The sequence below is a fragment of the Stegodyphus dumicola genome, chromosome 1, assembly GCF_044657685.1.
Source record: "Stegodyphus dumicola isolate Sdum_Otavi_A_Nest chromosome 1, ASM4465768v1".
Lineage (NCBI taxonomy): Eukaryota > Metazoa > Arthropoda > Arachnida > Araneae > Eresidae > Stegodyphus > Stegodyphus dumicola.
The window spans coordinates 127,097,263-127,124,312 of record NC_140768.1 but is presented as its reverse complement, the minus strand read 5'-3'; the positions used below and the strand labels follow the sequence as shown (position 1 = coordinate 127,124,312).

Here is a 27,050-nt window from a genome sequence, read left to right as displayed (position 1 = left end):
CCTTTCCAGTCTGGCTATATTCCTATAGAACTAACAGAAAGCAGTTGCAAACGCGGTACATTTCTATTACCCTTTGATTATTAAAAATGAATCAAGAGATTAAATTAATAAATCTTTTAAAATTGTTTAATTGAGAACATATTATTACATATTTTTAGCTTTATGCATAACACTACAAACGTTGACCGCTTATTTTAAATTAATTTTGCTTTCTCGGAAAGCAATTTCTTTGGAGACAGCGCTTCATTAATTTTATTCTTTCAATAAGACTAAAAAAATCACTGAATCAGTTTCCCGAATTATTGCTTTATTCTTTATTCAAATGTAACGCTTTTTTGTATTATATTCGTTACTGTTGTTGCTGCTAATGCTTACTTGTCTGACCTATAATCAGCCCTCGAAATTCCTAGTGGCAAGGAGCGCAAGTTTAGACCTGTCATTGGCAAGAGCCATGAGTACCTTACAGATGATAGGGCAGTTTAGCTCAGTTCCACCTCCAATTTTGATGGAGAGCACCCCGGGAGGTACAGGGCCGAGGGTCTAGCACCCCTGTTCCCTTACCACGAACCTCTCGAAAGGATTTTGGGCTCGCCGCATATTTAGAATGCCCCCCATGTCGCACGGACACTCTACATTTACAAACACCCATGCCTTCTCCGGGATTCGAAGCCAGGTCGTTCGGCACGGCAGTCAGAGATGCTAATCGCTATACCGGTTGGGTGGCCATTATATTTGTAAAGACATTAATTATATCAGCTTTCGATTTCAGTTTACTTTTGCTAAAACCAAGCAGCAATTATAAATAGTGGGAGGGGGCAGGAAGTCAAATAATGTCGAGTTTCTTGTCTGAGAGAAGTGTTCAATTTTACCATACAAAACTTTTGAATCGACATCCTAAGAACAAACTTTCCTAAATATAAAGCAGAAATAAAAAAAAAAATATTTATATTTTCATGTAACCCCCAATAATCGCCCACATTTGGGAAGGTTTTGTTCATTTCATTGTACTTCAAACTTTTTTCCCATTCAAAACTGCATCACTACTTTTGAAACGATGAAAACACGAGACTGCGGTCAAATTACCTGATCTCCTAACATGCGATTCCTCTTATAATTAAATTTCAAGCTCCGAATCATATTCACAAACATTCTTTTCAGGAACAATACTCGTTTATTCCATTTATCTTAAAAATTAAGCAAAATTAAAATGCAGTTAGTTAAAATACTAGTACCTTTAATTAGAATGCAAAATGGAAAATTCGCATCTGAAAACCTTCTAATATCTAAATTATTATTTTCAGATTTTAAGCCAAAGACAATTTCACAGATTGTACAAGTATTTGCAAATTAAATCCCCAATACACTATTTTGTACATACTCACAACAAAAACGTTACAATTTGCTAATGCCACAAAACTAGAAAATCTAAAATTTGAACACTTACTTTCTATGAGTTCTTTAATTTTTTCCAAGGAATCCTTCCTTACTTGAGGGGTTTCACCAAGTTCTCTTTCTGCTACATTTTCCATTTCAGGTGTTAAACCTTCCATTTTCAAAGGCGGGTAAGCCATTTCGTTTAGCTGATGTAAACAACGGAATAAACAAGTCAAGAGCAAAATCCTAGCAAATCAAAAGTACTGGTTATTTTAAATAAAATCACAACAGTTTTAGCACATTATATTTTTTAAAAAAGGAGAACCATTGACTAACTTTATAGAAAAATGCTAAGTATCTAAGAAAATGAATCATGGAGCCGGTTGATATTAATATAAAATTAATAATTAAGGAAAAATTTCACGTTATTTAACTCAAGCACGTTTAAGGGAATTTCTCATATTTCCTCGTTGATGTATGAGCCATTTCTAAGATTACATATCTTGAATTTCATTTCGTAAAAACTGTGGCCATGAATAATAGAAAAAAAAATTGGTCAAGGAAATAGAATCTAGTTAAACATTACCTTTAAAGCTATGCATGCGATTAAACTTTCAAGAGCGACTAAATTTTGAAGAAAACAAAAAAAAAAAAAAAAAAAAAAAAAAAAAAATTTTTTTTTTAGGTTCCGATTATGCTACTAACGACGAAATATTGAATTTAATCATATTTTCCTTGAATATCTTGCGAAAATTTTTTCATATTCATTTGTTACATTGCTTTTATGCATTGTATCTTACACTTTGATATCATAAAACATTTTACTACTTTTATAATTGTTTTATTATTGTGTAAATATATACGTTCTTGTGGTTTTTATACCTAGTTTATGACTTTCATTATGAAGAGTGAAATGTTTGGTGGCAATTATCTATTTAGATCTGACATTAGAAGATATACCTGTGTGATTCTTTTATTATATTTCACTGATGTTTTCTTTATTGTGTGCAACTCATTGCCAACGATATGGGCGCCATAGTATGCTTGTAGCAACGCCTGTTCGGTTGATGATTCAAATGGAACAGTCTGTTTCCCAACGATATTCTGATACAATTAGTAAATTAATGTCTTTATGTGGCTTCTTCATCTTCATAATTCCGGGGAGTAGGGTGAATTCGGCTCTTGGGTCCACGGAGAAAACAAATCTACCTTACGTTGAGCTACCAGCATCCGTGTATTATTTTGCATAAAATGTCGCTTAAACCTTTGCTACGCTAGTTGCAGATTATGTTCAAAGCATGAACGGTAATGCCGAACGTTAACAATATATCCTTGAGGTACCATAGGATAGCGCCGTTGCAACTGTACGTGAGAATCCCCGCATCCTTCACACTGCTAAGATTTAATTTTCGTGGGGGGAGGAGGGGAAACTGATGCTATTCGTTTGACTGGCATTTCTCTTTCGGCTGGTATGATCTAGCCCAGGGGCTCCCAACCTTTTCGTCCCTAAAAGCACATTCTAGAATATCTATTGTACGAAGGGCACCTTTACTCTTTCAGTGTGAATTAATAGTTGAACAGAATTAATACTACATGCCCACAAAAAAAAAAAAAAAAAAAGAGATCGGTTGCATTTCACTTTGTACTGCTATCTGTGCTGGACGCAACTTCTATTTCATAAAAAATGAGAAAAATTTCGCATAGAATTTTACTGAAAGGTAAAACATTTTTATTGTGATCGCACAGCGGCGAGTGCCAGCGGGCATTGAGCTGGAAACCTTTGATCTATCCCATTTCTCATATAGAATATAACAGAGCATAAGTAAGCCTCTGTTTAGTAATTGTACCTCTTTAAAGTGGATCTGCGCAAAATCTTATTGTAACCATTTCTAAATTTTTTGCAAATCTCTCAAGAACATTGTAGTACATAATTTTACATGACTGATTCGTAGAACACGCTGTTCATCTGACCTCGGAACATGCGCATAGCTTTGGAAAACAGAGTTTGTTTGCTGCAAGGTTGGTTAGAAATGGAACTACCGTATATAACCGCGTATAAGTCGATACCGCGTATAAGTCGACCCCCCTCCTACTTCGACATAGAAAATTCGTAGAAAATAAGAAACCCGCGTATAAGTCGGCCCCCCACTTCCGAAATCGATCGAGAAACTTCGAAAAAAAATTTTAAGTACTACATTTATTCAGAATCATCTGAAAAAAAAGTAAATATATGATAAAAAATACCTTGGTAAATAAACAAAATCAAAATCCTTCAACGTCCGATTCATGGTCAGATTCGCCAAATATTTCATAGAACTCTTCTGTCGTCATTGGTTCGTCCTCATACATATTTTCAGTCTCGAACTCTGTATTGTTACAATCACTACTAGAGCCTTCGTCGTCATTTTCACTTTCAAAAACAGCATCATCTTCCGTGTCGTCTACTTCGTTGCTAATACAACATTTTTTAAATCATTTTATAATCATTTCAGAGGGTATTTCGTAAGCATCCTTAACCCACTGAGCAATTAATGTAATATCGGGCTTTTTAATGTTGCCTTCTAGAATTTGAAGTTGATCGTATATAGTAACCTTCTAGAATTTGTTCCGGAAAAGATTCGCGTACGTAAAATCTATCTGCATTTTCTCTTTTTAAAAGTTAAAAGAAATATTCAAAACTGTTTAGTTATTGCGTGGGCTATTTTTTTAAATTTTGACGTGTACGCCTGTTAAATCGAACAGGCGTAAATTCTTTGGTTTAATCGAAACTTACTCTAGTTAAAGTATGAAACTCTGTGATTAGTTCGTCACATAATTTAAGTCATGAAATTACTTCAAGTAAGTGACTTATTTGATAAGTCGTTCAATTTGAGTGCGGGAAGAAAACAACTGCATTATGTAAAGAAATTTTTGAACTTCCGATTCTTTTAATTTTTTATGGCCCCGCGTATCCCCACTTTGAAGTCTTTTTTTTTTTGTCCAAAATATCTCGACTTATACGCGGGTATATACGGTAATATATGACAGAAGTGAGAAGCACTGGTTCTGTTTCATGGCAATATATAACGGATTTATCATTGTTTAAGTTCTAACCCATGTATGTTTTCAAATCTTTCCATATATGTTTCTAGTTTCCCGCAGAATGTCTATATTTAGACAGGGCTTACAGCAGCCTCTTAAAACTGTTATTACAAGCATTAATATATAGATACAGTGGAACAGCGTTTATACGTCTTTTAAAAGACCATTCACAAACGACGTATAAATGAGAAACACGTATATAAGAAATTTTAAATTATGATGTAAAACATATATAGCTGTACACTTTTGATAGTACCAACCTACTACTGATAATACACAATTTTATTTTTGTAGTTTAAAAACTTTAATTTCAAGTTTTAAATAAATATTTAATTAATATTAATACACTCGTTTGCAAAAAAATCAAAGTACCAAGAAGGACTTTTGCGATCGTGACGAAATTTCATCTCTAAAACCTCTTGATCGAACATTCAAATGATCAAAGTTTCAAGGCAAATGAACAGGAATTGCGATCATAGCGTGCATTTTTACTGCGCAATTCGCAAAGTATAAAACCTGTAACAGAAGCAGAAAATTTATCTTTTTTTGTTGCTGCTATTTTAATTCCATAAAGAAGCAACTAAAGATGCAATTACGACGATATCGAAGACCTTAAGGCCTTATCACTTCTATAGACGCGCGCGGCTAGGCGGGACATTTCCGAGAAACGAGATTCTAGTAGCACAGCCAAAGAAAAGCGGGAGGCTTCCGAGAAATGTTTCGTCTAGGTAGGCGAAACATGGTCCGGCTAGGCGAAACATTTTGAAACTTTTCTGAAAATGTTCCGTCTGGAGACGTGTTCCGCGTACGTTCAACCAATCAGACGAAAGTTCTGCTTCTGAAGGATCACGGGTAATTTTCAATATGGCGATGGCTCTCGTTGTGAAACCATGGACGGTGGAAAAAGATGCCGATTTAATTGAAGAAATGCGGAAAAAAGCCGTATATATATATATTGCTGTTTTGTTGTGGTATAACTGCCTAAGTTATTTTTAAATGTTTATATATTCATTAAATTTATAATCGTGGAAATTTCGTTTATAATCGTGGAATAAATCGTGGAGTAGACATTATTTTATGACGTGCTATTTCTGACGATTTTTTTACAAATTATTCGTCGCCAAATTTGTCGTATTTCGGGCTGATAGTGTGAAAAGAATGTTACTGTTATATAATGGATTTTTTTTTTATTAAGGGGAATAATATTTTAAAATGTGTTTGTATATGCGCGTCTTTGCTTTTCTACTAATTACTTTTATTACTTTTAAATTGAAATTGCATAAGCAGCGATTATGTTAAAATCAGCGATTATGTATATTTATTAAAACATAGATTATTTCATAATGAGGATACATATTAAATTTGTACGCTATTATCTTCATGTTATTAATGAAAATAATTATTTTATATTATAAACACATTAAAACTATATTTTTATTATAAATGCCACATATTGAAACAATGGAAATTTATGGATTTATTATTATGAATGATGAAAAAATTTGTATATACATTTATTAATAAAAAGCTCATTCATTACATTAATAGTATTAAATATACATCAACAATTTCTAAACCATCGCATCTCTCTCGCTATGTGTAGGTAAATATTAGGTGTTTGTATATATAAATGTATGAATACAAAAATGAACATTGACAAAAAGTTTATTTGAAGTTACTTCTAATTCATATAACGATTATGTAATTGTCAGCAACTGTCGTCATCAGTCCTTTGCACATTATTATGGATATGGAATACAGTTGAAAAATAATCGAAGTGCATTTTGTGCATTAGGCTAGTCATTAAAATTCACCCACTTACAGACGACCTTTGCATTAAGAATTTAAACACAAATACTGAGCAAGTAGCCTGTATGAAATATTTAACATTTTGGGGACGAAATAAAAATTTTTGACTCATTACAAAACAAATATCAGTAAATGGCATTATATCATGTACATAAAAAAATTTAAAGAAATATAGGGATACAAAAATAACTATTTACAATAATAAAATCAAATATATACAACAGATCATTACAAAGAATAGGACTTCTCTTTGCACGTTTTTTCTCTTTAGCTATTAGAATCGCCAGAGTCAAGATAAAAGTGATTTACTTAATAGCCACATATAGGATAAAAGTTTAATCCGCACTTCAACAGGAAAGCTTTTTTGAGTTTTCCTTTATTGTAGGATATCGGGTTTTAACGAAAATTTCCCGCCACCGCAAATATCGTCTGCGCAAACAGTTCGCGTTGGCGTCTTTAATCATATTTTGTCAATCGATTTTTGGCTTTTGAAAGAAAGAGACTTGCTTTAGAACACTGTGTTGTGAAATTTGCAAAAACGTATCGTTATCATCAAGTACAAGGTGTCTGAAATGTAACTGTCATGCTAGCAGATTAGAACCACCCAATGTCACTTATTAGGTGTACAGTTTTGGGTACTAATGTTGTATCATATGACATTATGAATGTTTGGTACCGAAAGTTCAGATGCAAGGACTGTGACATTCAAGAAGCAGAGCGCTCTGGCCGACCTGTTGATGTTGATGAGGCTCGCCTGAGAGAACTTAAGGAAGAAGATCAGTGTGCAACCGCTCGAGAGCTTGCTAAGGAGATAGACGTTAGGACCATGTCCATTCGTTGCACTGTGCATGGCATAAACTTAACGTACAAGTTTAATCGCTGGAAGCCGCAAGAGCTTGCTCAAGCAGATAAGGACAGACGTGTTCGGGCCTGCACTAATCTGCCCGCAAAGAAAACTTCTGAATCGGATCGTCACTTGCAATGAAAAGTGGATTTACGTCAACAACACAGGTAGAAAAGGGAATTGGTCTGTGTCCGGAAAGCATATCGGCAGCATCTCAAAGCGCAATTTGACTCGCGACACAAAAGGTATCTAGAAAAAGTTAAAACCCCTCAATAGTAATGTGTACAATGAGATGCTAGTGCGTGTGTACGCTACTATCAAGGAAAAACATCCGAGTTCCGGCTCAAAAAGGTCATGTTCCATCAAGATAATGCAAGACCACATGTGACTGCATGCAGCGGCTGGATCTGTACGGACTGGAATGGCATCATTTGCGACACCCACCATGTAACTTCGACATTCGCTCCTTCGGACTTCTTCATTTTTTCACAACTGCAGCTACATCTTGCTGGTGCTATCTTCCATTCTGCAGAGGACGTCCGAAATTAGGTTAATCGGTTTTTGAATTCGCAGCCACCCAAATTTCTGCGCCGACGGCTTTTCTAAAACTACTAAAACGTTGGAAGGAAATCATAGCTTAGGGGTGGTGATTACTACCCGCACTAAAGGTACTGCTTTCATGCTTTTTTCTAACTTTACTAAAAAACGTTTTTGGGCGGAAGTTACAACCAGATATAAGATTCCATGCCGTAATTTAAACTTATGCCAGCAATCCAGTTGAAAAGCAAGCTTCCTTCACATTCAATCTAAATACTATTTCTTTTGACTTCTCAATTAACATGAGATCATTCAGTGTAATATTGAATGCGTTATACTGAATGCAAAAATTTTTCAAAATGGCTTGTATCTCAGGCACTTTCCACTTTGAACACGTAATTGCTTTGAACACTGTTCGCAAATTTCTGTTCTTCAGTTTTAGACGTTTTAAGTTTTGTTACAGGAATACCCAGGTTTTTTTTTTTTTTTTTTTTTTTGGTAACTCAACATTCTTCAAACCAGTATTGTCATCACATTCTTTTAAGATTTGAATTTTATCTTTTACCAAGAGTGCCTTTCGCTTTCGTGATATTTTGTATCAGTTATTTATACTTAACCTAGCATCCTATTTAGAAGGGAAAACATTCCCGGTTTTTCCCATGTGTAACGTGTATACGACCCAGTTCGTCTTAGAAAATTCTCCACGAAGGCACCACTTCTCATAGGCAGAAAACCCTTGCCTGCTTTGTAATAATCAAATAACCAAGCCCAACCTTCCAAGTATTTCCTCTACTCATAGCTGTTTTTCTACTCTTTCCTGTACGAAGCTACTATGTCTCATGCCTTTGTTTCCTTCTGCTATCTTCATTTCTGAGGAGAAAATTGAATGGTGGAACTGTGAAGTGCAAACTCAATGCAGTAAGTCAAGCAAAAGCAGCGTTATCAAAGAAATACTTTATTGTTAAAATAAACAAGCCTAAATAGGGACAAAGATGACACAACGTATAAACGTAAAAGGCGTATAAATGAGAAACGTATAAACAATGGTCCACTGAATATTTTCTGAAAGTCTAGTTAATTGCAGCTAGATTGCGGTATCATATAATATAAATCAGAAAATTACATACCACAGCTGCTTTGTAATTTCCATTTTAACCATTTCAAGGCCATTAATTTAAAATTTTAACTTTTACTATCAGGTATACTACAATTTCTATTATCCATATTCGCCGCAAAGTTCTTAATTTGTCTTTTTTCCGAATAGGTAACAAGAGTCTAGCTACCGTGTAGAGGCATTAGGTTAATTGGAAGCAGAAAAGATGAAAATTATGCAACCGCCTTCGCCGGGAATCAAACCACAGACCTCTGGAATACCGGCCCAGCGTGCTACCGTTACACCACGAAGGCACGCTACAGAAGTGGGAGAAATACCTTATAGCCGTATTTTAGATGTCAAGCAAATGTAATTGCAACTAATACAGCGAAAACTCTATACAAAATATTAAGTTTAATAAGTTTTACAATTTATTAATTATACACAATAGTACATTAACCTCTATGTATTTATGGAATAAACACTGAATAGACTATTTTTATTAATACATTACTTGCATATTTACTATTTTTTTTAATTTAATTTTTATCCTGTAACTGATTTTAATCTAAAGTAGAGTTAAGTAAATATAAACTACTTAGTACAGAAATTTGAAAATCAAGCTACAATCTTTGCTTGCAGTAGTAGGATGTTACAAATTTAGTAGAATTATTGAGGATGATGGCCTTCCTGCTCTGGACTGACACGGACACGTTTTAAATTGTTTTCAGTTTTTATATGATTGTGCTTTGCATTTCAAACTGAAAAATAAACCAAATTCAAAAATTTAGTGCAGTCATCTGTTAAGGCATATTTTTATTACTTTCAACCGTTTGTATAAGCTTTTGAAAATCAAATTAAAACTAATCACCTCTGTATGCGCTGGTCTTATGAATTTACAAAACACATCATTGAATGTTTAAATTATCAACATCTTAGAAATGTACATTAATTTTTGGAGGAAAAAAAAAACAGTAATAAAGTATTTCTCAGGCCTGCTTAGCAGGCCTTCGTGGTGTGGTGGTTTGCACGCTGGGCGTGTCTTTCAGAGGTCCGTGGTTCGATTCCCGGCAAAGGCGTTGCTCATTTTTCATCTTTGCTGCTTCAAAAAATTTTCTAATGTCTCTACAGTGGCCCCCGAACTAAGAGGGATGTGGATGATGGTTTTTCACACCCAGGATTTGGCGATTGGGTCGCCTAAAAACACCAATCGCCCTTTAAAAGAGGGAGTATATAAAGTATTTCTCCCGCCTTCGTGGTGTGGTGGTCTGCACGCTGGGCGCATATTCCAGAGATCCGTGGTTCGATTCTTGGCGAAGGCTTTGCTCATGTTTCATTTTTCATCTTTCCTGCTTCCAAAAAAATATCTAATGTCTCTACACAGTATAATTCATTACAACCAACTTTCTCCAAAATACTCATTACTTATATTTACGAGGCACATAAATTTCAATGGTACTTCATTTCATACATTTGCTGTCATTTAGAGGTTGTTAAATTATGTATCCACTGCCAGTTTAAAATAAAAATTTTAAAGTACGCAGGCGGGCATCTTAGCTGACCTCCACGGAATCGATAAATGCAAATACTTCAATTTAGTTTAAGCAGGAAAACTATTTTTATTACAAAATTCGCTGGTCAAAAGTCGTAAACTGAAATTTTTAGAAACAGTATTTGTTTTTTAATTTTATTTTACAATATTTCTTGCTATTTCTCTTTTAGTAAATCATTCAAAATTTAAATATAATTTTGGCATAGAAATTGAGGAAAACCAAATATTTGGAAAGCACTTCTCTTTGAGTTATCAAAATTTTCCATTGTCTGTTCAATATTCATGTATTGAGTATACTCATGTATAGTCAGGTATAATAGTTATTGCCTAATTATTAAGATCAATTAATGTGCAACATATTGCCCATAAGTTATCTTAAGTAGTTACAGCAGCAGCTGTCACTCTCTTTTACTCGACTAACTTTTGCTTTTACATAAAAGGCATTTCTTCAAACTGAAATCCATTAAGTTATAGCTGTTTCAATTAAATAAAAAGACACTCAAATTAGCCTCAGACATTTTGTTTCATAACAATAAAATTCATGAACTACAGATCAGATAATTTAATTTTTAGGAACATATGAAGCTATTCTTAACAGATTTATTATCAGCCGGTCTAATAAAACTAGCTTTTAATCAGGAGAATGATATAGAAAATGAAAGAATTTGTGTGCAACCAGCAGACCTTCACACTTCAAAAGCTTTTAACATCGTAATCACTGGAGCATGAAAGTTCAGAATTTCCTCCTTCTTCGAGGTTTATCAACATTTCATATGCTAAAAAAAATGTAATGCTTTACACCACCACAAAATAATGATTATTTCTTGATAAGTGACATATACTTTTAGAAATCTTTTAGATGTTAACATAGCATTAGTTTCAAAAGTTTCTTTATCCTGTTTAGTTTAATAATAAGTTTGAAATTTTCTTATATGTTTCGTTGAAGCCATAATGACAATAGTTAAAATATTCAATTAAGTTTGACAGAAGTCATTTAAGCAACACTGAAATTTCTTAAATTTTTCGGTTGGTTTAGGATTAGTTGTACTATTATAGCAAAACACACTGGGGCTATCGGCCTGAATTACTGACGGAATTTCAAAAATTATTCTAAAATATCTCACTAGATCATTAACAAATGTATGGATATTGCCATGCGATGAGCCGACGATTATTCTGTAGCAGAAGTACGTAATTATTGATCGATATTGAGTAATTACTAAGCGCGCGAGTAGCGCATGCGCATTAGATAAGCCGCGTTGAATCGTCTGTGAAAAACTGTTTCTTTTTTATTTGCTTAATTTCTTTTATACAACCTTTTAAGTTTATTATAGTATTTGAATAGAACGTATGGCAAAGATTCGGCAATTTTTCAGATGATATAATTTTTTAGCATTCTGAGTTATAAAAAGAATGAGATATAACGCTGTTAAGTCAATCGCCAGAGTTTCTTAAGTAATAATAATAATAAATAAATATAGTGAATTTTAAACAGTGCATTTATACTCTTGTGGTTTATGCCCCGTCGACGAAGTAGATTTAATTCAATTCAAGTTTAAATAAAATACAGGAAAAAATACGTATTTAATATTTCGTACAACGAAGTCATGTGGTGCACACATCAGATTTTTTTATAAAATTTTACTGATAATTTTTTATAAAGTTTTACTGATAATTTTTTTAAAAATACATTCTAAAAATGCTTAGAAAAAGTAAGATAAATAACTGCATGAGGTTACCTGTATGAAAATTGCTTAAATAATTGTGAAATTATTTTCTTTCACATTTGTTAGTCTGATATTGTTTTAGTGAAAATTATATTTTGTTTTGTTTTCGTTTATTCTTAAAGTAGTGTTAAGATTTTCATGCAAAGCGTGCAATCAATTTTTTCGATATGTTAGTTATGATGAAAGTCAGTTACATAATATGTCAGTACGGAATTTGAAAAACGCATATGAGCGATGCTCTCGTCATGCGATGAATTGTAGGTACTTTATTTTTTACCTAACGATATTTTTAAACCGCGAAACAATGCCTACAAAACATGGTCTATATATTAACATAACGTATATACCAGTACAGTCACGTTCGTGTTATGCCTTTCAAATTCCAAAGGTAGCCTTACGGAACGAGAACATTCGCGGAAAGGAAAATAAGAGACATTAATATCAGTTTACAAATTCCTGAATCCTTACATTGCAGGTGGACTACATTGTTAGGAGCAATATCAAGGAAAAAATTAGGTAAAGATAAAACATTTTTCAATCACAGCTGTCATTACTTTATATCAACTTTTTATAACTATAATTCCTTTATGTGATATATATGATGAGTTTGTGTCGAAATTCAGTAATACATTTTAAGTAAGCATGTTTTTCAAAAACATGAAGGAGCTAAGTCATGAATAAATGCCCTTTGCATGATCCTATAATTTCTCTATCGTCTTGAGTTTGTATATATAATCGCAATTTTAGATTCCTAATCTGTATTTTGAATTAAATTTATTATTAGGGAAATAAAAATATTGTTGTGTGCGTACGGGTTCGTAGCGAATTGAATGCACAAGTCCGATAAAATGTAAATAAAATTTATTCTTATTACAGCAAATAAACCAAAATGCTGAAATTTCCTCGGAGATATTCGTACAATATCGCAATACCTCACAGTAGTTATATTTTAAACTACTAAAACGTTGAACAGAGCTCAATTCAAACACTGAGAAAGCTCATCCGATCTCACCGCGAATTCGCTAAAATCAATAACAGCACTAAGTAAACAACTGAATTCAGATGTTTTTCTTCGGCTTTTATAAGCTTTCTAGTTATGCAAGAAAACATTCTGATATTTTGTCGATTTTTCTGGATAGCAAAAGAGTACAGTTACGAGATATCTATTTATTAAAATGTTAAATGCGCTTACTCCTGTATTTTAATTTCTCCGGCGTAGCTTTCTCTTCAAATAAGTCTCGTGCTGCATTGCACATGAATGTAATATAAAACAATTTAATAACAATTCTACTAAAAAATACAAAAACCGTAACAATATCAAATTACAGATAAATACGAATCTTCAAGGTCAGAAGGAAATTCTAAGTATCTCTAAAAAGGCTTCATTATTATCAGCAAACGTTATCTTTCCTTGAATGACAAAACAGGGATTACCGATCGTTATATCTCAGAGGAAATTCACTTTTAAATTGTTCAATAATATCTGAGTAAATGTGATTTTTAAATTTCAGAATCGTTTGTACAATGTAAGGTAAGTAAAAAAAATCCTGTTTTTCCAATTTTGTGTTCCGCCATAAAGTAATTTTCCCTCAAAGAAAATCAGGGACAGGAGTTCGTTTTCCTCTGCTTGAAGCATAATCTGTAAAACTGCAATCCGTAATAAATTCCTAATAAACTTCGATACTTTTAGAGCAACATTTAAGATAAACAATGGACAGGTATTGTTTCATCTAAAAACAATGCAGTATTCATTGTCACCTATTTGTCTCTATCTTTGCACGGTGGGAAATGATTTCCATAAGTAACTCTATAAAATCATGACATATCAATATTTATTAAATATTATTTATGAAGATATCAGACTGCCGTTTTTATCAAAAACTAGTGCAAGCTCACATGCAACTCCTTCCCGAGTTTCTGCTCGATAGCCTATCTTAAGCTTCCTGTATAACACAGTAGCAGTCTTATTAAACCCTCTCGCTGCGCATCCCCGCGATTCCCACGGGCAACGTAGAAGTAGCAAAATTTGCGCAACCCGCGATTTCCGCGGGGATGAATTTTTTCCGTCTATTTAACTGTGCAACTCGTTCTTTCCCCGTTCAAGGTTTCCTTTCGGCGTTTCTGTGATGTTTAATTGTTTAGTTAGATGTGGGCTAAGAGATGGCGTTAGTTGTCCACATTTCTGCCGCACATGTGACCGCAACATGTTGCTGAAATAAAAAAATGAAGATTTAATCTGCCTTCGCCTCAAATTTACCATTCATTATGGATCAACACTTCTACGCCGTCCAAATTACTGCTGGGAAGTTACTTCTGGCTTTATATATATATATATATATAACTAATAAGCTAGGTTGTAAGTACAATACAAAAAGACCAATTTGGTCCAAAAATTTTTGCGACACATGCGACTAGACGACCGATATCGCGTTTTACCGTGGCCAGAAGACTGCACGGTGGTGGTCTGTTTGCACGACGCCCTGTACGGTGTGTACCTCTAACGCCTGCCCATCGCAGAAGGCGTTCTCTGTGGTGCCGGGAACACCGGAATTGGAGAGACAATGAATGGGGACGAGTACTCTTTACAGATGAGAGCAGATTCAGTCTGAATAGCGATTCTCATCACATACTCATCTGGAGAGAGCTGCAAAATTAAGGAAATGAGAAGATAAATTCTAGTTAGCTCGCCAAAAAGTTACCAGGAGCTGTGGCTCCAAGAAAAATTTAACACAGTTTTTTAAAAAACAATGACATTGAAGGGTGAAAAATTAGGCTACACGCGAAATAAAATGTAAAATATAAAACACAGTAAAATACTAATCGTTGGATACAAGTTAATGGCAAAAATACAATAAAAACCTATCGATGTGACAAGTTAAAACATATAAAAAAACCAATCGATGGAACAAGTTAAAACAAATAAAAACATATAAAAATCATAAAGCGGAAAATGGTAAATTAGCTCAATTTGAGGTCCAACCTGGCTTTTCAAGGGAAATTTCTGGTTAAATGTCGAACCAAGCTAACTCCATTACGCGTTTCGCCGAAGCAGACAATTGAAACTTTTGCGTTGCGAAATTTTTAATTAATTAGATAAATTGTCCTAAAAATTTTTTTTTAGTCTCAATTCTCTGTTCCAATTTCCCGACGCGTTCGCACAAAATGATACATTACACTGGTGTGCAAAAATTAAGGACGAAGTCGCAGATATGCAGATAGACGTAATGGGGGAGTGTCTGAGTAGTATACAGCATGTTGTCGGTGTAAGATCAGTATTTCTGGCAAAGAGATTGAACGCCGTGTAGCAGTTAAAATCACACCAAGTTGCTGCCTCAGCGAGAAATGGCGAATAATCAATCTGTTAGACGACATCTGGATGCTTTTACCCGAGGTCGAATCATTGGGAAGTTGGAGAAAGGCCGCAGTGCGACAAGTGTGGCTGCAGAGTTCGGAATTGCTCACAGCATCGTTTCACGACTTTGGACACAATTTCAAACTACAGGAACAGCTATCCGGGGGTTTAGTAGTGGTCATCCACGAGGAACCACACCCGCAGATGACCGGTATGTTGCCTTACAGGCCAGAAGAAACAGGCGGCAGACAGCGGGAGAAATCGCTAGACACACGACACAGGCGACTAGACGACCGATATCGCGTTTTACCGTGGCCAGAAGACTACACGGTGGTGGTCTGTTTGCACGACGCCCTGTACAGTGTGTACCTCTAACGCCTGCCCATCGGAGAAGGCGTTCTCTGTGGTGCCGGGAACACCGGAATTGGAGAGACAATGAATGGGGACGAGTACTCTTTACAGATGAGAGCAGATTCAGTCTGAATAGCGATTCTCATCGCATACTCATCTGGAGAGAGCGCGGAAGCCTCAATCATCCCTCGAACATCATTGAAAGGGACAGATACGGAGGTTGCGGTGTTGTCGTTTGGGGAGGCATCGTGCTTGGTAGTCGTACAGACCTTCACATCTTCGACGCAGGTTCAGTCAACGGGACCCGTTATTGTAACGAGATTCTTCTTCCATATGTGCGTCTTTTTAGAGGCGCTATGGGTCCGCAGTTCCTTTTCATGGACGACAATTCACCATGTCATCGCACAGTAGCTGCCGAACAGCTCTTAGAGAGTGAGGATATTGAACGTATGGATTGGCCGGCACGATCTCCGGATCTCAATCCCATCGAGCATGTATGGGAGTTTCTAGGCAGATGCTTGGCAGCTCGTACCTTACCACCAGTAACGATTCCGGAGCTTCGATTGGCGCTGCAAGACGAATGGGCAGCTATGCCTCAACAACTCATTGACACCCTCATTCTCAGCATGGGCAGACGCTGTGAAACCTGCCTAGCAGTCAGGGGAGATCATATCCCCTATTAAAGACCGGATGTTTCTTGCTGGACACTTATCACAGGGATGTTTCGGCCTTCAGTCGCATTGCGCTCCATGCTACTTTTTCAATAAAGCTTCTTTTTATCCCTCTGATTTCTCTTTTAGTAAGTGTTGCTTACATTATTCATGTCCTTACGTATTGGGGATATTACGGTATTAAATGTGTTGATTTGGAAAGCTTTTGTACAAAGTTATATTGAAAAAACCGTCTCGTCCTTAATTTTTGCACACCAGTGTATATCTATATCTATATATATATATATATATGTGTGTGTGTGTGTGTGTGTGTGTGTGTGTGTGTGTGTGTGATGTACCAGCTTTTGTCAAGAATAAATAGATTGTTGAAGAATCATAAATGTAGTTGTAGCTTAAATTAACAGACGATAAGTTTAAAAAATAGGATCCATTTATTATTATTCAGGAGATAGCAGTTACAAAATCAGATATCCGGAGTAAATAAAAAGAATTACTACTATCCGGAGTAAATAAAAACTAATTACTAACTTTTTGTATGAAGTTTACTGCATCGTTACATTAAAGAAAAAGCCCCGATATTCCTTTTGCGAGGCTTTTTATAGCCTCTGGAAAGGCGGAGCTGCCAAGAAATGATGTCAGCCTCGTCAGCCAATCCAGTTCGCTTTAAATATTTCGAGAACATTCTATAACTGTACGTGTTGAAAAGGCGGGAAAAACAACTTGACTACGGGGCTGAGGATTTAATTCCATGTACTTTCAAATAAGAGAACGTCGCCATTAAAAATGAAAAGAACATACAGTTAGAATTTCAAGTGTATTCTTGACTACGGAATTTTATTATTACATATATATATATATACTCAACTACCCATTTCTGGGTTAAACGTATTTAACCGGCCTTTATTTTCGCAATCGTTGGCTTTAGACATATACTTCACTATACAGAAGAATTCTAAATGACGAAAATATTCATGATTCTCAAATTGCAACTTTAACAGTATTAATCTTCAACAAATAGCAAAAGCTAACTTTTCATGTCGTCTCTCCTTGTAACGTTTTATACTCGTTACAAAAAAAAAAAAAAAAAAAGCAAAAACCAAAAAATTATAAGATGGTTGACTCCCGTACGACAAAAATTCACCAGCATGTTTAATTTCAAAATTTGCTATTTTAGATGTCATTTTCGACATGAATTGAGGAATATGTTAATTAAGTTTAGAAAGGTTCAAGGAAATAAGTTTAAATGAAGTGCAACAAAAAGGGTATGTAATTTAATAGGCTGGTGCAAGGAAGTTATGTGGTGTCCACATCATATTTTTAATTTTCGGAATTAAATTTTTGAAAATTATTTGCTACGTCTGGCACTTTGCTTTTGCATCTCACTTTGTTTTTCACCACTGTACTTTCGGCTTATATTTGGAACCTATATACATTTGGAATTTCTAAAATGCTTTTTACACTGGTTACAGTTTTATTACAATGTTTGCCTTTATACGCATTTGCAATGCTTTATCAATTTTTTTTTTCATTATAAACTTTTACAATCCCTTTCATATTAGTTATGCTAGCAATTCTACTGGTTTGGTATTTTAAGCTGCTATTTTATACTATTTAAAATATTGTCTCCTTAATTTTTTTTCTGAACGTCAGCACTTTGTATGAGAACTGTCTTCCTGCAAATAATTACTGATTTTACGGAATTTATTGATTGCATTTTTGTAAAATGTAGATCTCATTACTGTTTGCGCAGATTAGGTTATATCCTGATGAATGCTTTTCTAAGAAATTTAATCTAAAATTTTTGTTTTTAAATTTAAATCTTGAATTAAAAGATTATAAGGTATTTCCCCCCTCCTTTCAGCATGCCTGTGTGGTGTAACGGTAGCACACTCGGCGCGTATTTTAAGAGTCCAAGATTTTGAGTCCTGGTGAGGGTATTGCACATTATTCATAACTCCTACTTCGAAAACACCCAATAACTCTACAGTGGCCCTCGCGTACGGACTAAAAAGGGGTAGACAATAATACGTCACCATCAGGATTTGTTAATTTGTGTCCCCTAATTTCCAGTAGCTCTTTAAAAGGGAAATGTATAGTAGGGCGAATCACTCTACTTCCTGACAGGGAAAGGAAATTCCATTAGTGGGAGGAACGAAACGACTTTATACAGGAATGAATGTAGCATGATATGTTGAGCAAAGTAGTAATGAAATATCAAAGTATTGAATCCGAAAGCATTGGCAAGAGCGAGACCCATTGTCGGCTCAATGTCCTGTCGGCTAAGTGTCCTTGTCGGCTAAGCGTCCGTGTCGGCTCAATGTCTTGTCGACTAAGTGTAAATGCCCTGTCTGCTAAGTGTAAATGTGTTGTCGGCTAAGTGTCCTTGTCGGCTCAATGTCCTGTCGGCTAAGTGTCCTTGTCGGCTCAATGTCTTGTCGGCTAAGCGTCCGTGTCGGCTCAATGTCCTGTCGACTAAGTGTCCATGTCGGCTAAGTGTAAATGCCCTGTCTGCTAAGTGTAAATGTCTTGTCGGCTAAGTGTCCTTGTCGGCTCAATGTCCTGTCGACTAAGTGTCCTTGTCGGCTCAATGTCTTGTCGGCTAAGCGTCCATGTCGGCTCAATGTCCTGTCGACTAAGTGTCCATGTCGGCTAAGTGTCCTTGTCAGCTAAATGTCTTGTCGGCTAACTGTCCGTGTCGACTAAATGTCTTGTCGGCTAAGTGTCCGTGTCGGCTAAATGTCCTGTCGGTTGACTCGTCGGCTAAGTGTCCAAGACCGGTTACAAAGTAATAGATAATCCTGAATGTTATGAATTTTTAATCAAATCATTATGTGCAAGGCAATAATTTAAAAGTTGCTCTTCGAACTTTACTTATTTTTATTCTGAAACTCCAAATTTTGAGATGAAAATGAACTTTTAAAATTTTAAACCGGCTTCACTTTTAAATTCCTATTTTTGCACACTGAAAAAAACAAAGCAAGTTTAACATGATGGTGAAAGAAAAAATCAAGCTACTCATTGCTTTCTAATAGAAATAGCAAATAATTTAAATCATAACTTCCTGAGATCATAAATCGCCAGTAGGGAGAAACACAGAAACCTCTATAAATAAAAAGACAAAAAAATTCAAAATTTACGGCGAATGTATCCTTTGAAATCTCAGTTCTTTCTTCATATGCTTCACTGAAATGATTAGATAACACATTCCTAAATTTTGAAAAGTACGAAAAATATTTTGTGTTTATTCCTAAATTTTGTTTATCATTTTAGCTTCGATTTTTAGCTAAAAGAAGCTTTAAGTATTGTGTTTTTAATTTTTCGGTAATGTTTTTATATAACGGAAGATAAATAAAGTTCGAAGACTACGAAACTAAACTTCAATTTTATGTTAGCTAACGGGTAAAGTTTTTCGAGAGTTAATGAATGAACTTTTTGAGAATTGTTAAAAAGCTCTTGTTTGAAATATACATATCGCTGTAACACGTGCTCCTGCGGCTAAACGTTTTTTAAGCTAAGTGAGATACATACAGATGTCATGAAAAAAAATCTCTTTTTTATCCATTTTGGAAAAAAAAAATTCCTTAATTCTGTCCATACGTACAGACGTCATGCGAAAAAATCGTCCAAATGGATTCGGGAACCGTCAAAATGGATAGTTTCTTTGAAATATGATACCCAAAATTTTTCGTTATTATACAATGCGAAGTAACGGTAAGCAGGAAGTAAAAATGTGGGTAATTACGGTTTTATCGCAACAACAAGATAACTTTATGGAAGAGAAAGAGCAAATTTTTTAAAGGTATTTCTCCCACCTTCTTGGCATGCCTTCGTGGCGTGGTGGTCTGCACGCTGGGCGCGTATTCCAGAGGTCCGTGTTTCGATTCCCAGCGAAGGCGTCAACTGTAGAGCTACTAGGTTATTTCGAAGCAGTGATGAAATATATGCAACGCCTTCGCCGTGAATCGAACCACGGACCTCTGGAATACGCGTCCAGCGTACAGACCGCCACACCACGAAGGCATGCCAAGAAGGCGGGAGAAATACCTTGTATACTCCCCCTTTTAAAGGGCGAATGGGGTTTTTAGGGTCCCAATCGCCAAATCCTTGCTGTGGAGAATCATCATCAAACACCCCTTTAGTTCGGGCGCCCCTGTAGAGACATTAGGATTTCGGAAGCAGGCAAGATGAAAAATTAGCAATGCCCTCGACGGGAATCGAAACACAGAACTCTGGAATACGTGCCCAGCGTGCAGACCACCACACCACAAAGGCATGCCAAGAAGGCGAAAGAAATATCTTATAACTGTAAAACGTTACAGACAACATAAATATTTTACATTTCAACTACATATTAATTTAAAATAACGATCAGTAAACTAATTACAGACGGGGTAATTAGTAAACTAATTACAGACAGTAAACTAATTACAGATCAGTAAACTAATTACAGACGGGGTCAGTAAACTAATTACAGACGGGGGGTACTTTTTGTTGCTAGGGAAATTCGTAGTGGTCGCCTAGAAAAAAAAAATCCTGTAGCATAGTTAATGTAGCTATTTTGGGTACTCTTCTGTTATCAGGACTGGATTCCCCGGACTTAGTACACATGCGTTTTTGCATTTATGTGCATATATATATATGAGTATACAAAAGCACAAGCATACGTGCGAACATATATGCATGCACATATGAACACATATATCCTTACATAGATGCATACAAACATGCAATTCTGAATCCGGTCCTGATAAGAGTACTCTATTCTGCCATAAAATACTGTATTCCTGCAATTTCCTCCGCCGCAAGGAAATCCCACTAGCTTTTATTGTAAAAATCCTGCTTAAGGGAAAAAAATAACAACTACTTCATGTGGGTACTAGAGCTGGGCATATTTTGAAACCCTGGTGATTTGTATTGAGGTGGTTACGATAATACATAAATACCAAAATGCGTTACTCCTTCTGCAATAAAACGTGATCTAACTCGCTTGCGACTATATCTTCTCCACAACGAGAATTTTTCAGAAAGAAAGGAAATGTTTTAAGATGAATTTTTTTTTTGGGGGGGAGGGGGTATTTTACAGATAGCTAGAAGTCCTTATCGTTGTTCCTAATATAGAATCCAGAAGCATTGTTTAGAACAGCGGTCGCCAACCGGTGGTCCGTGAAAATTTTTTGATGGTCCGCAGAAAAATTGGGACATTATTTATATTTTTATGAAGCTTTAGTTTAAAATGACGAGTAACAGAACCTATTATAGAATATGCATTATACTTTTTTTAAAATTTTAGCTACTACTTTTAGCGAAATTCCTTCTGAATTTAGTTACTTTTGCTGGCGTATTCTAGCGACATTTGAAAGTGGAAGTTGTCATCCTTGGATATGCTGTTGTTATCAATAATAGCGCGAACCGGTATTCTCTTTCCTTTTGAATTACAAACATATGCTATTGTAGCCGTTAGTAACACAGTTTTTCTCCGTGTCAAAAGGCAACTTGATGGATTTTTTATGAGAACCATCTGCATTCTTGTTAATAATCTAATCTTCTAATGTCATATAACAATTTGTCAGCAGTACAGGAAACAGTTTCGGTATATGTGCCTTTTCTTTTAACATAGTTTTTCTCTCGTTACTTTTAAAATAAACATATAACTTGAAATAGTTTTTTTTCCTCCAGCTTTCATTTATTTATTTCTTAAAATAGCTCCACTAAAATAAGAGTGATATTATCAACGATTTTTCTTTATTATATAAATATAAAATTTATACTTTATTATATAAATAATTGAAATGCTTAAATTTGACATTCTAATAAATATTTTATAGTAACTCTCTGAAAAATTTAACTTCTTTTTAAATGTATGAAAATGAATTAAATCGTGTATTTTTCCAGTCTTAATGATAATAAAATTTTGGAATCATCAGTTGTATATCCGTATTGATTATGAGAAATCATCTCATTCTTCTTTGAGGGCTCTCGTAGTGTAAGTCATAGTAGATCGGACTATCAGTCGGAATGCCTGTGGTTCGTATTCCGCTGATAGGATAACAGATTTTTCGGGTTTTTTTTTTTTTTTTTTATCTTTTTTTTCTCGTAAAAACGCTATGTCTCTCCAATGGCACCCAACGAAAACGTTTCAGACGATAATTCGTTAACACATGAATTATTCCAACAATGTCTCGTGCTTCTCTCTCGCCCTTTAAATAAAACAAAATAATAAGGAATTATGCCATTCTCACTATCTTGTTATAAATTGAAGTCCTTCCAACTAGAATTTGGAAGACCTCCTTATTAGAAGCATAATGAGGGCACTGCTGAATTTTCGCATTTCTTGCTTCGAAAAAAATCCAATGTCTCTGCATGGTATCTTTCTGTTTCGAAATTATTCTGCTTTCGCAAATTTTTCAAATTTACTTTTTCTCGTATCGTTTTTCCGTTTGTCGTATATTGATAGGTGAAACAATGAGGATTTCTGTCTATTTTCTTAAGTTTTCGTATCGGCAGAAAAATATACTGTTGCATTTAAAAATTGGTTTTAATGCTGAAAATGGATTTGATTGTTTGATTCTATTTTTCCTTTTTCTACCTTTAAAGATTTATTTTTCTTCCATATATTTATTTATTTATTACATTTTAATTTAATAGTCTCCTAAAAACTAAAGCGATAAAAAGTTCTTTGATTCCAAGATAAAAGAAACTTTCATTATGCTTTGAATTTCTTCAGCAATCTTTCACCAGTAGGGTTTATTTTCTTCTTTCACCTACAGATACTGTGTGATTCTATATCTGTAATATATCTGATTATGTATGTGTGTGAGTGTGTCTAATGGATATATATATATATATGTCATCAATGATATATATATATATGCATTCATATATTAGCATATGTATATATTAGAATGCATATATATATATAGCATTTTATAATTTCATTACACAAAAATTTTATACCTTAGAGAGTATATCTTTTATAGTAGATTTTGGGAATGCTTGAACTTTGAGTGAAAAGGAAAGTCAAAATTTCTACTACTTTCCCCCGTTCAGTGCTTTCTCTTTTACTAAGGAATTAACATCATAGGAGGGCTGTTTCCGCCCAAAGGTTCGGCCTTTGTGGGAACGGTTAGGGGAAACCGGAAAAGCAAGAAATAATTTTTCATTCATGAATTGACATCTTCAAGAAGCATTGACTCTCAGTGAGTAAAAGACAAACATCTGGGAAGATGTATTTAAGCATAAAATGGTTTTCGAATCCAAATAACATTAATTTAGAGAAATTTTTATGGATGCAATATATAATTTTGAGACAAAAGTATAAAAGTAAGTAAAAGAGGGCGATGTAGGGTGATTTCACTATTCGACTATTCGATACACTATTCAACTATGTTAGAGTAAGGCCTCAAACTGTGTTTGAGTAAGTCGGCCTTACTCTAACATAGTCGAATAATATACACTTTAGTTCCTGTGTTTAGATTTGCTTACTTTACTAAAGCACACGATATCTATCTACCAAGATAGAGATATTCTACTTCCGACGAGCTTCCTAAGAAACACTTACACGCATTTAGTTTACATGTTGAGAAAAATCATAAAAATTCCATGCAGTTGATCTATTTCGTCGCTGAAAATAGAAGCCAAGAAGAATCGATAGTGTTCTCTGGCTTCAGGCAACTATATTTCTCACTTTGAATTTGTAACTAGAAATATAATTACAAATGTCTTACTAGGGAAGATCAAAATTCATTATTTTTTCACACATGTAAAATCTGGTTAAATACGTTTTCTCGTTTATAAATTACAGAAGTTTTTTCAATAATTCCTGATATTTTAAAGGAAACTTTTGATGTATTTGTTTCCTGTAACAGGTCTAAATAATCTTTCATTAAAGCCACACTAATTTTAACGATCTGAAAATTAACAAATGAGTTGAACTCTTTCATAATTATAATAAAAATACTTAATTTGGGTTTAAGATTACCTCAGAAGTGAATTTTTTTTATTTCTTAATTTAGATGCCTTACAGTCCAACAGTTATTCCCCTATTAAATTACGGCCATATTAGTGGCCGGTAAATACTGGTAGTTTGACTTACACCCTGACGAACGAATACGATGGCTGAATGGTATTTTTCCTATGTATAACATGAATATGAGACTTTTCTCGTTAAAAAGTTCTCTACGAAGGCATCTCTTTACTTAAAAGCAGATAGTCCTCGTGTGTTTTGCTGTATTCAAGTAATCCTAACCTTCGAACTACGGCACCTATCACACTAAATCAAGATGAAAGGTTTCTAAACAAGATTTTTAATCGGTCTGCGGGCCCAGTGGCCAAGCGTTAAAACCGCTGAGTACTGGTAATTCTACATAAGTTCAAATCTTGGTGAACACGCTTGTTCGGTGAAAGTTTTCTACGTTCAATGCGAAGGAAATCTAGTTTCCCTTAGAAAGTCCTCCCTGATAGTTTCCGTCCTCTTGCGCAGATGCCAACTCCATTAAATTTTCTGCATTAAACACAATTGTAATTCTTTCTTTCTAAAGAAATCTCAGGGGAAAAAATTGTAAACATCAGATTCAGTGCGATTATGAATTATTATTTAAAGTAGTTAACATTTTGAGCGGAAAAAGCATTTTTAATATGCTCATAAACAACCCCTCCTCTAAATTGGCATCAAACTGTGTCGATTTCTACAACAATCTATATAAATACGTTTCCAAAAAGTTCTGCTAAAATATTAAAAGTTGTATTTGTAGAGCATTTATTAGTTAGATTTGTCACTACCTACTCAACTTTTGGTTTTCTTAACCTACAAGGTATTTTCTCCCGCCTTCTTAGCATACCTTCGTGGTGTAATGGTCAGCACGCTCGGCATGTATTCGAGAGATCCGTGGTTCGAGTCCAGGCGAAGGCATTGCTCCTATTTCACATGTCCTGCTCCGAAATAACCTAATGTTTCTATAGTGCCGCCCAAACCAAAAAAAGGTGGTGGATGATGATTCTCCGCCGCAGGGATTTGGCGATTCGGTCCCCTATTTCCCGGTCGCCCTTTAAAAGGGGGAGTAAATACGGTATTTTCTCCCGCCCTTTTAGCATGCCTTCGTGGTGTCAGTACGCTCGGCGCGCATTCGAGAAGTCCGTGGTTCGACTCCCGGGTAGGGCATTGCTCATTTTTCATGTCTCTTGCTGTTAAAAAAAAATGTAATGTCTCTACAAACCTCCCATTCATCAGAATAGTAATAAAGTCATGAAGCATAGGGGGTAGGGGGAAAAAGGAATTTTAAAGAAAAGATTATTTTTACAAAATGACTGAAAATTTCTTGAGACAGTATAAGTAGTTATATAACTCAAATAATTAAATATTTGACCTCTTAATTTTACCAGTATTTCTGTATAGAAATAAAATATAATTAAATATCGGTAATGAGTATCATAGATAGTGGGCACATCGAATGAGCTTCACAATATTTTCAAAAGCAGCCACTTTGACAAATGACCAGAACTGTCGGGAATCGCTTATGAATGTCACTTACACGTTTCATAATGACAAGAATGTTATAAAAATAACGGTTATGCTATATCAACAACTTACCGATCTTTCCAAAGTGCTTAAAAATAGAACAGTTCCAAAAATTGTATTCAGTTCATTCATGGTGTTTAATCAAAAGCTCGTCGTCGATTTTTGAACTACTTCTCGATAAGCTATTGAATTCAAATTTTGTACACACACCGTTTACGGATGATAATAAATTCGATTTAGAGTTTTTAAAATATAATGTCGAAGAAATTTTTTGCGCATATTTCCATTTAAAGAATAAACTAAAAATCTCGAAATTTTTAAGTTTGCATCATTTTACAGAGCGTAAAATAGCTTTTGAAATAAAATTTGCATGAAATTCATAACCTACTTTCTGATTTTGGGGCGAATTTTGTTTTAAATTTATATATCTTTTCGATTATTTGAGGTAAAAGGATACTTGGAAGTAAAAGACTGACCAAAAGTAATAATAATAATAATAATAATTTATCGCATAGATTAATGGTAATAAGAGATTACTTAATAGCCTCTTTGCTAAATTCCTGTACAGTTTTATAAGAAGAATCATAGGTTCTTAAATTACGAAATCAAATAATTGAATCGCATTGTCAGACGTATAAGATTTATAAATTTATCAAGAGAGCCTCACGTTTTTATTATTCGTGATATAAATTTGTAGAAGAATTTTTTAAAGAGAATTATTTAATCTCGTATTCCCATTAAATTACACGATACATTATTTTTAGAACAAAGGGCGTTAGGCGAGAAGGTCTATTAACTTCATTTTAGCATTTTGCGTTGAAAACTACACTGAAGTAACAAAAGTCATGGGATACCTCCTAATATTTTGTCGGTCTTCCTTTTGCCCGGCGAAGTGCAGTAACTCGACGTGGCATGGACTCAACAAGTCGTTGGAAGTCCCCTGCGGGAATATTGAGCCATGCTGCCTCTATAGACGTCCATAATTGTGAAAGTCTTGACGGTGCAGGGTTTTGAGCACGAACTGACCTCTCGATGATGTCCAATATATGTTCGATGAGATTCATGTCGGGCGATCTAGGTGGCCAGATCATTCGCTGGAATTGTCCAGAATGTTCTAACCAATCGCGAACAATTGTGGCCCGGTG

The 27,050-nt window shown here is 34.9% G+C and overlaps 1 protein-coding gene across 4 annotated transcripts in view; it reads right to left on the bottom strand.

The window, feature by feature from the left end:
- Positions 1-27,050, bottom strand: part of LOC118182841 (alpha-tocopherol transfer protein-like) — a 120,119-nt gene that overhangs the window by 13,639 nt on the left and 79,430 nt on the right. For 2 of the 4 annotated variants that reach the window (XM_085811142.1, XM_085811148.1), the window contains one exon: positions 1,445-1,580. In XM_085811142.1, the coding sequence (XP_085667268.1) occupies positions 1,445-1,580 (136 nt within the window). Of the gene's footprint in view, positions 1-1,444; positions 1,621-27,050 lie in introns of all 4 variants that reach the window. The other 2 variants (XM_085811135.1, XM_085811129.1) reach the window with 1 other exon arrangement.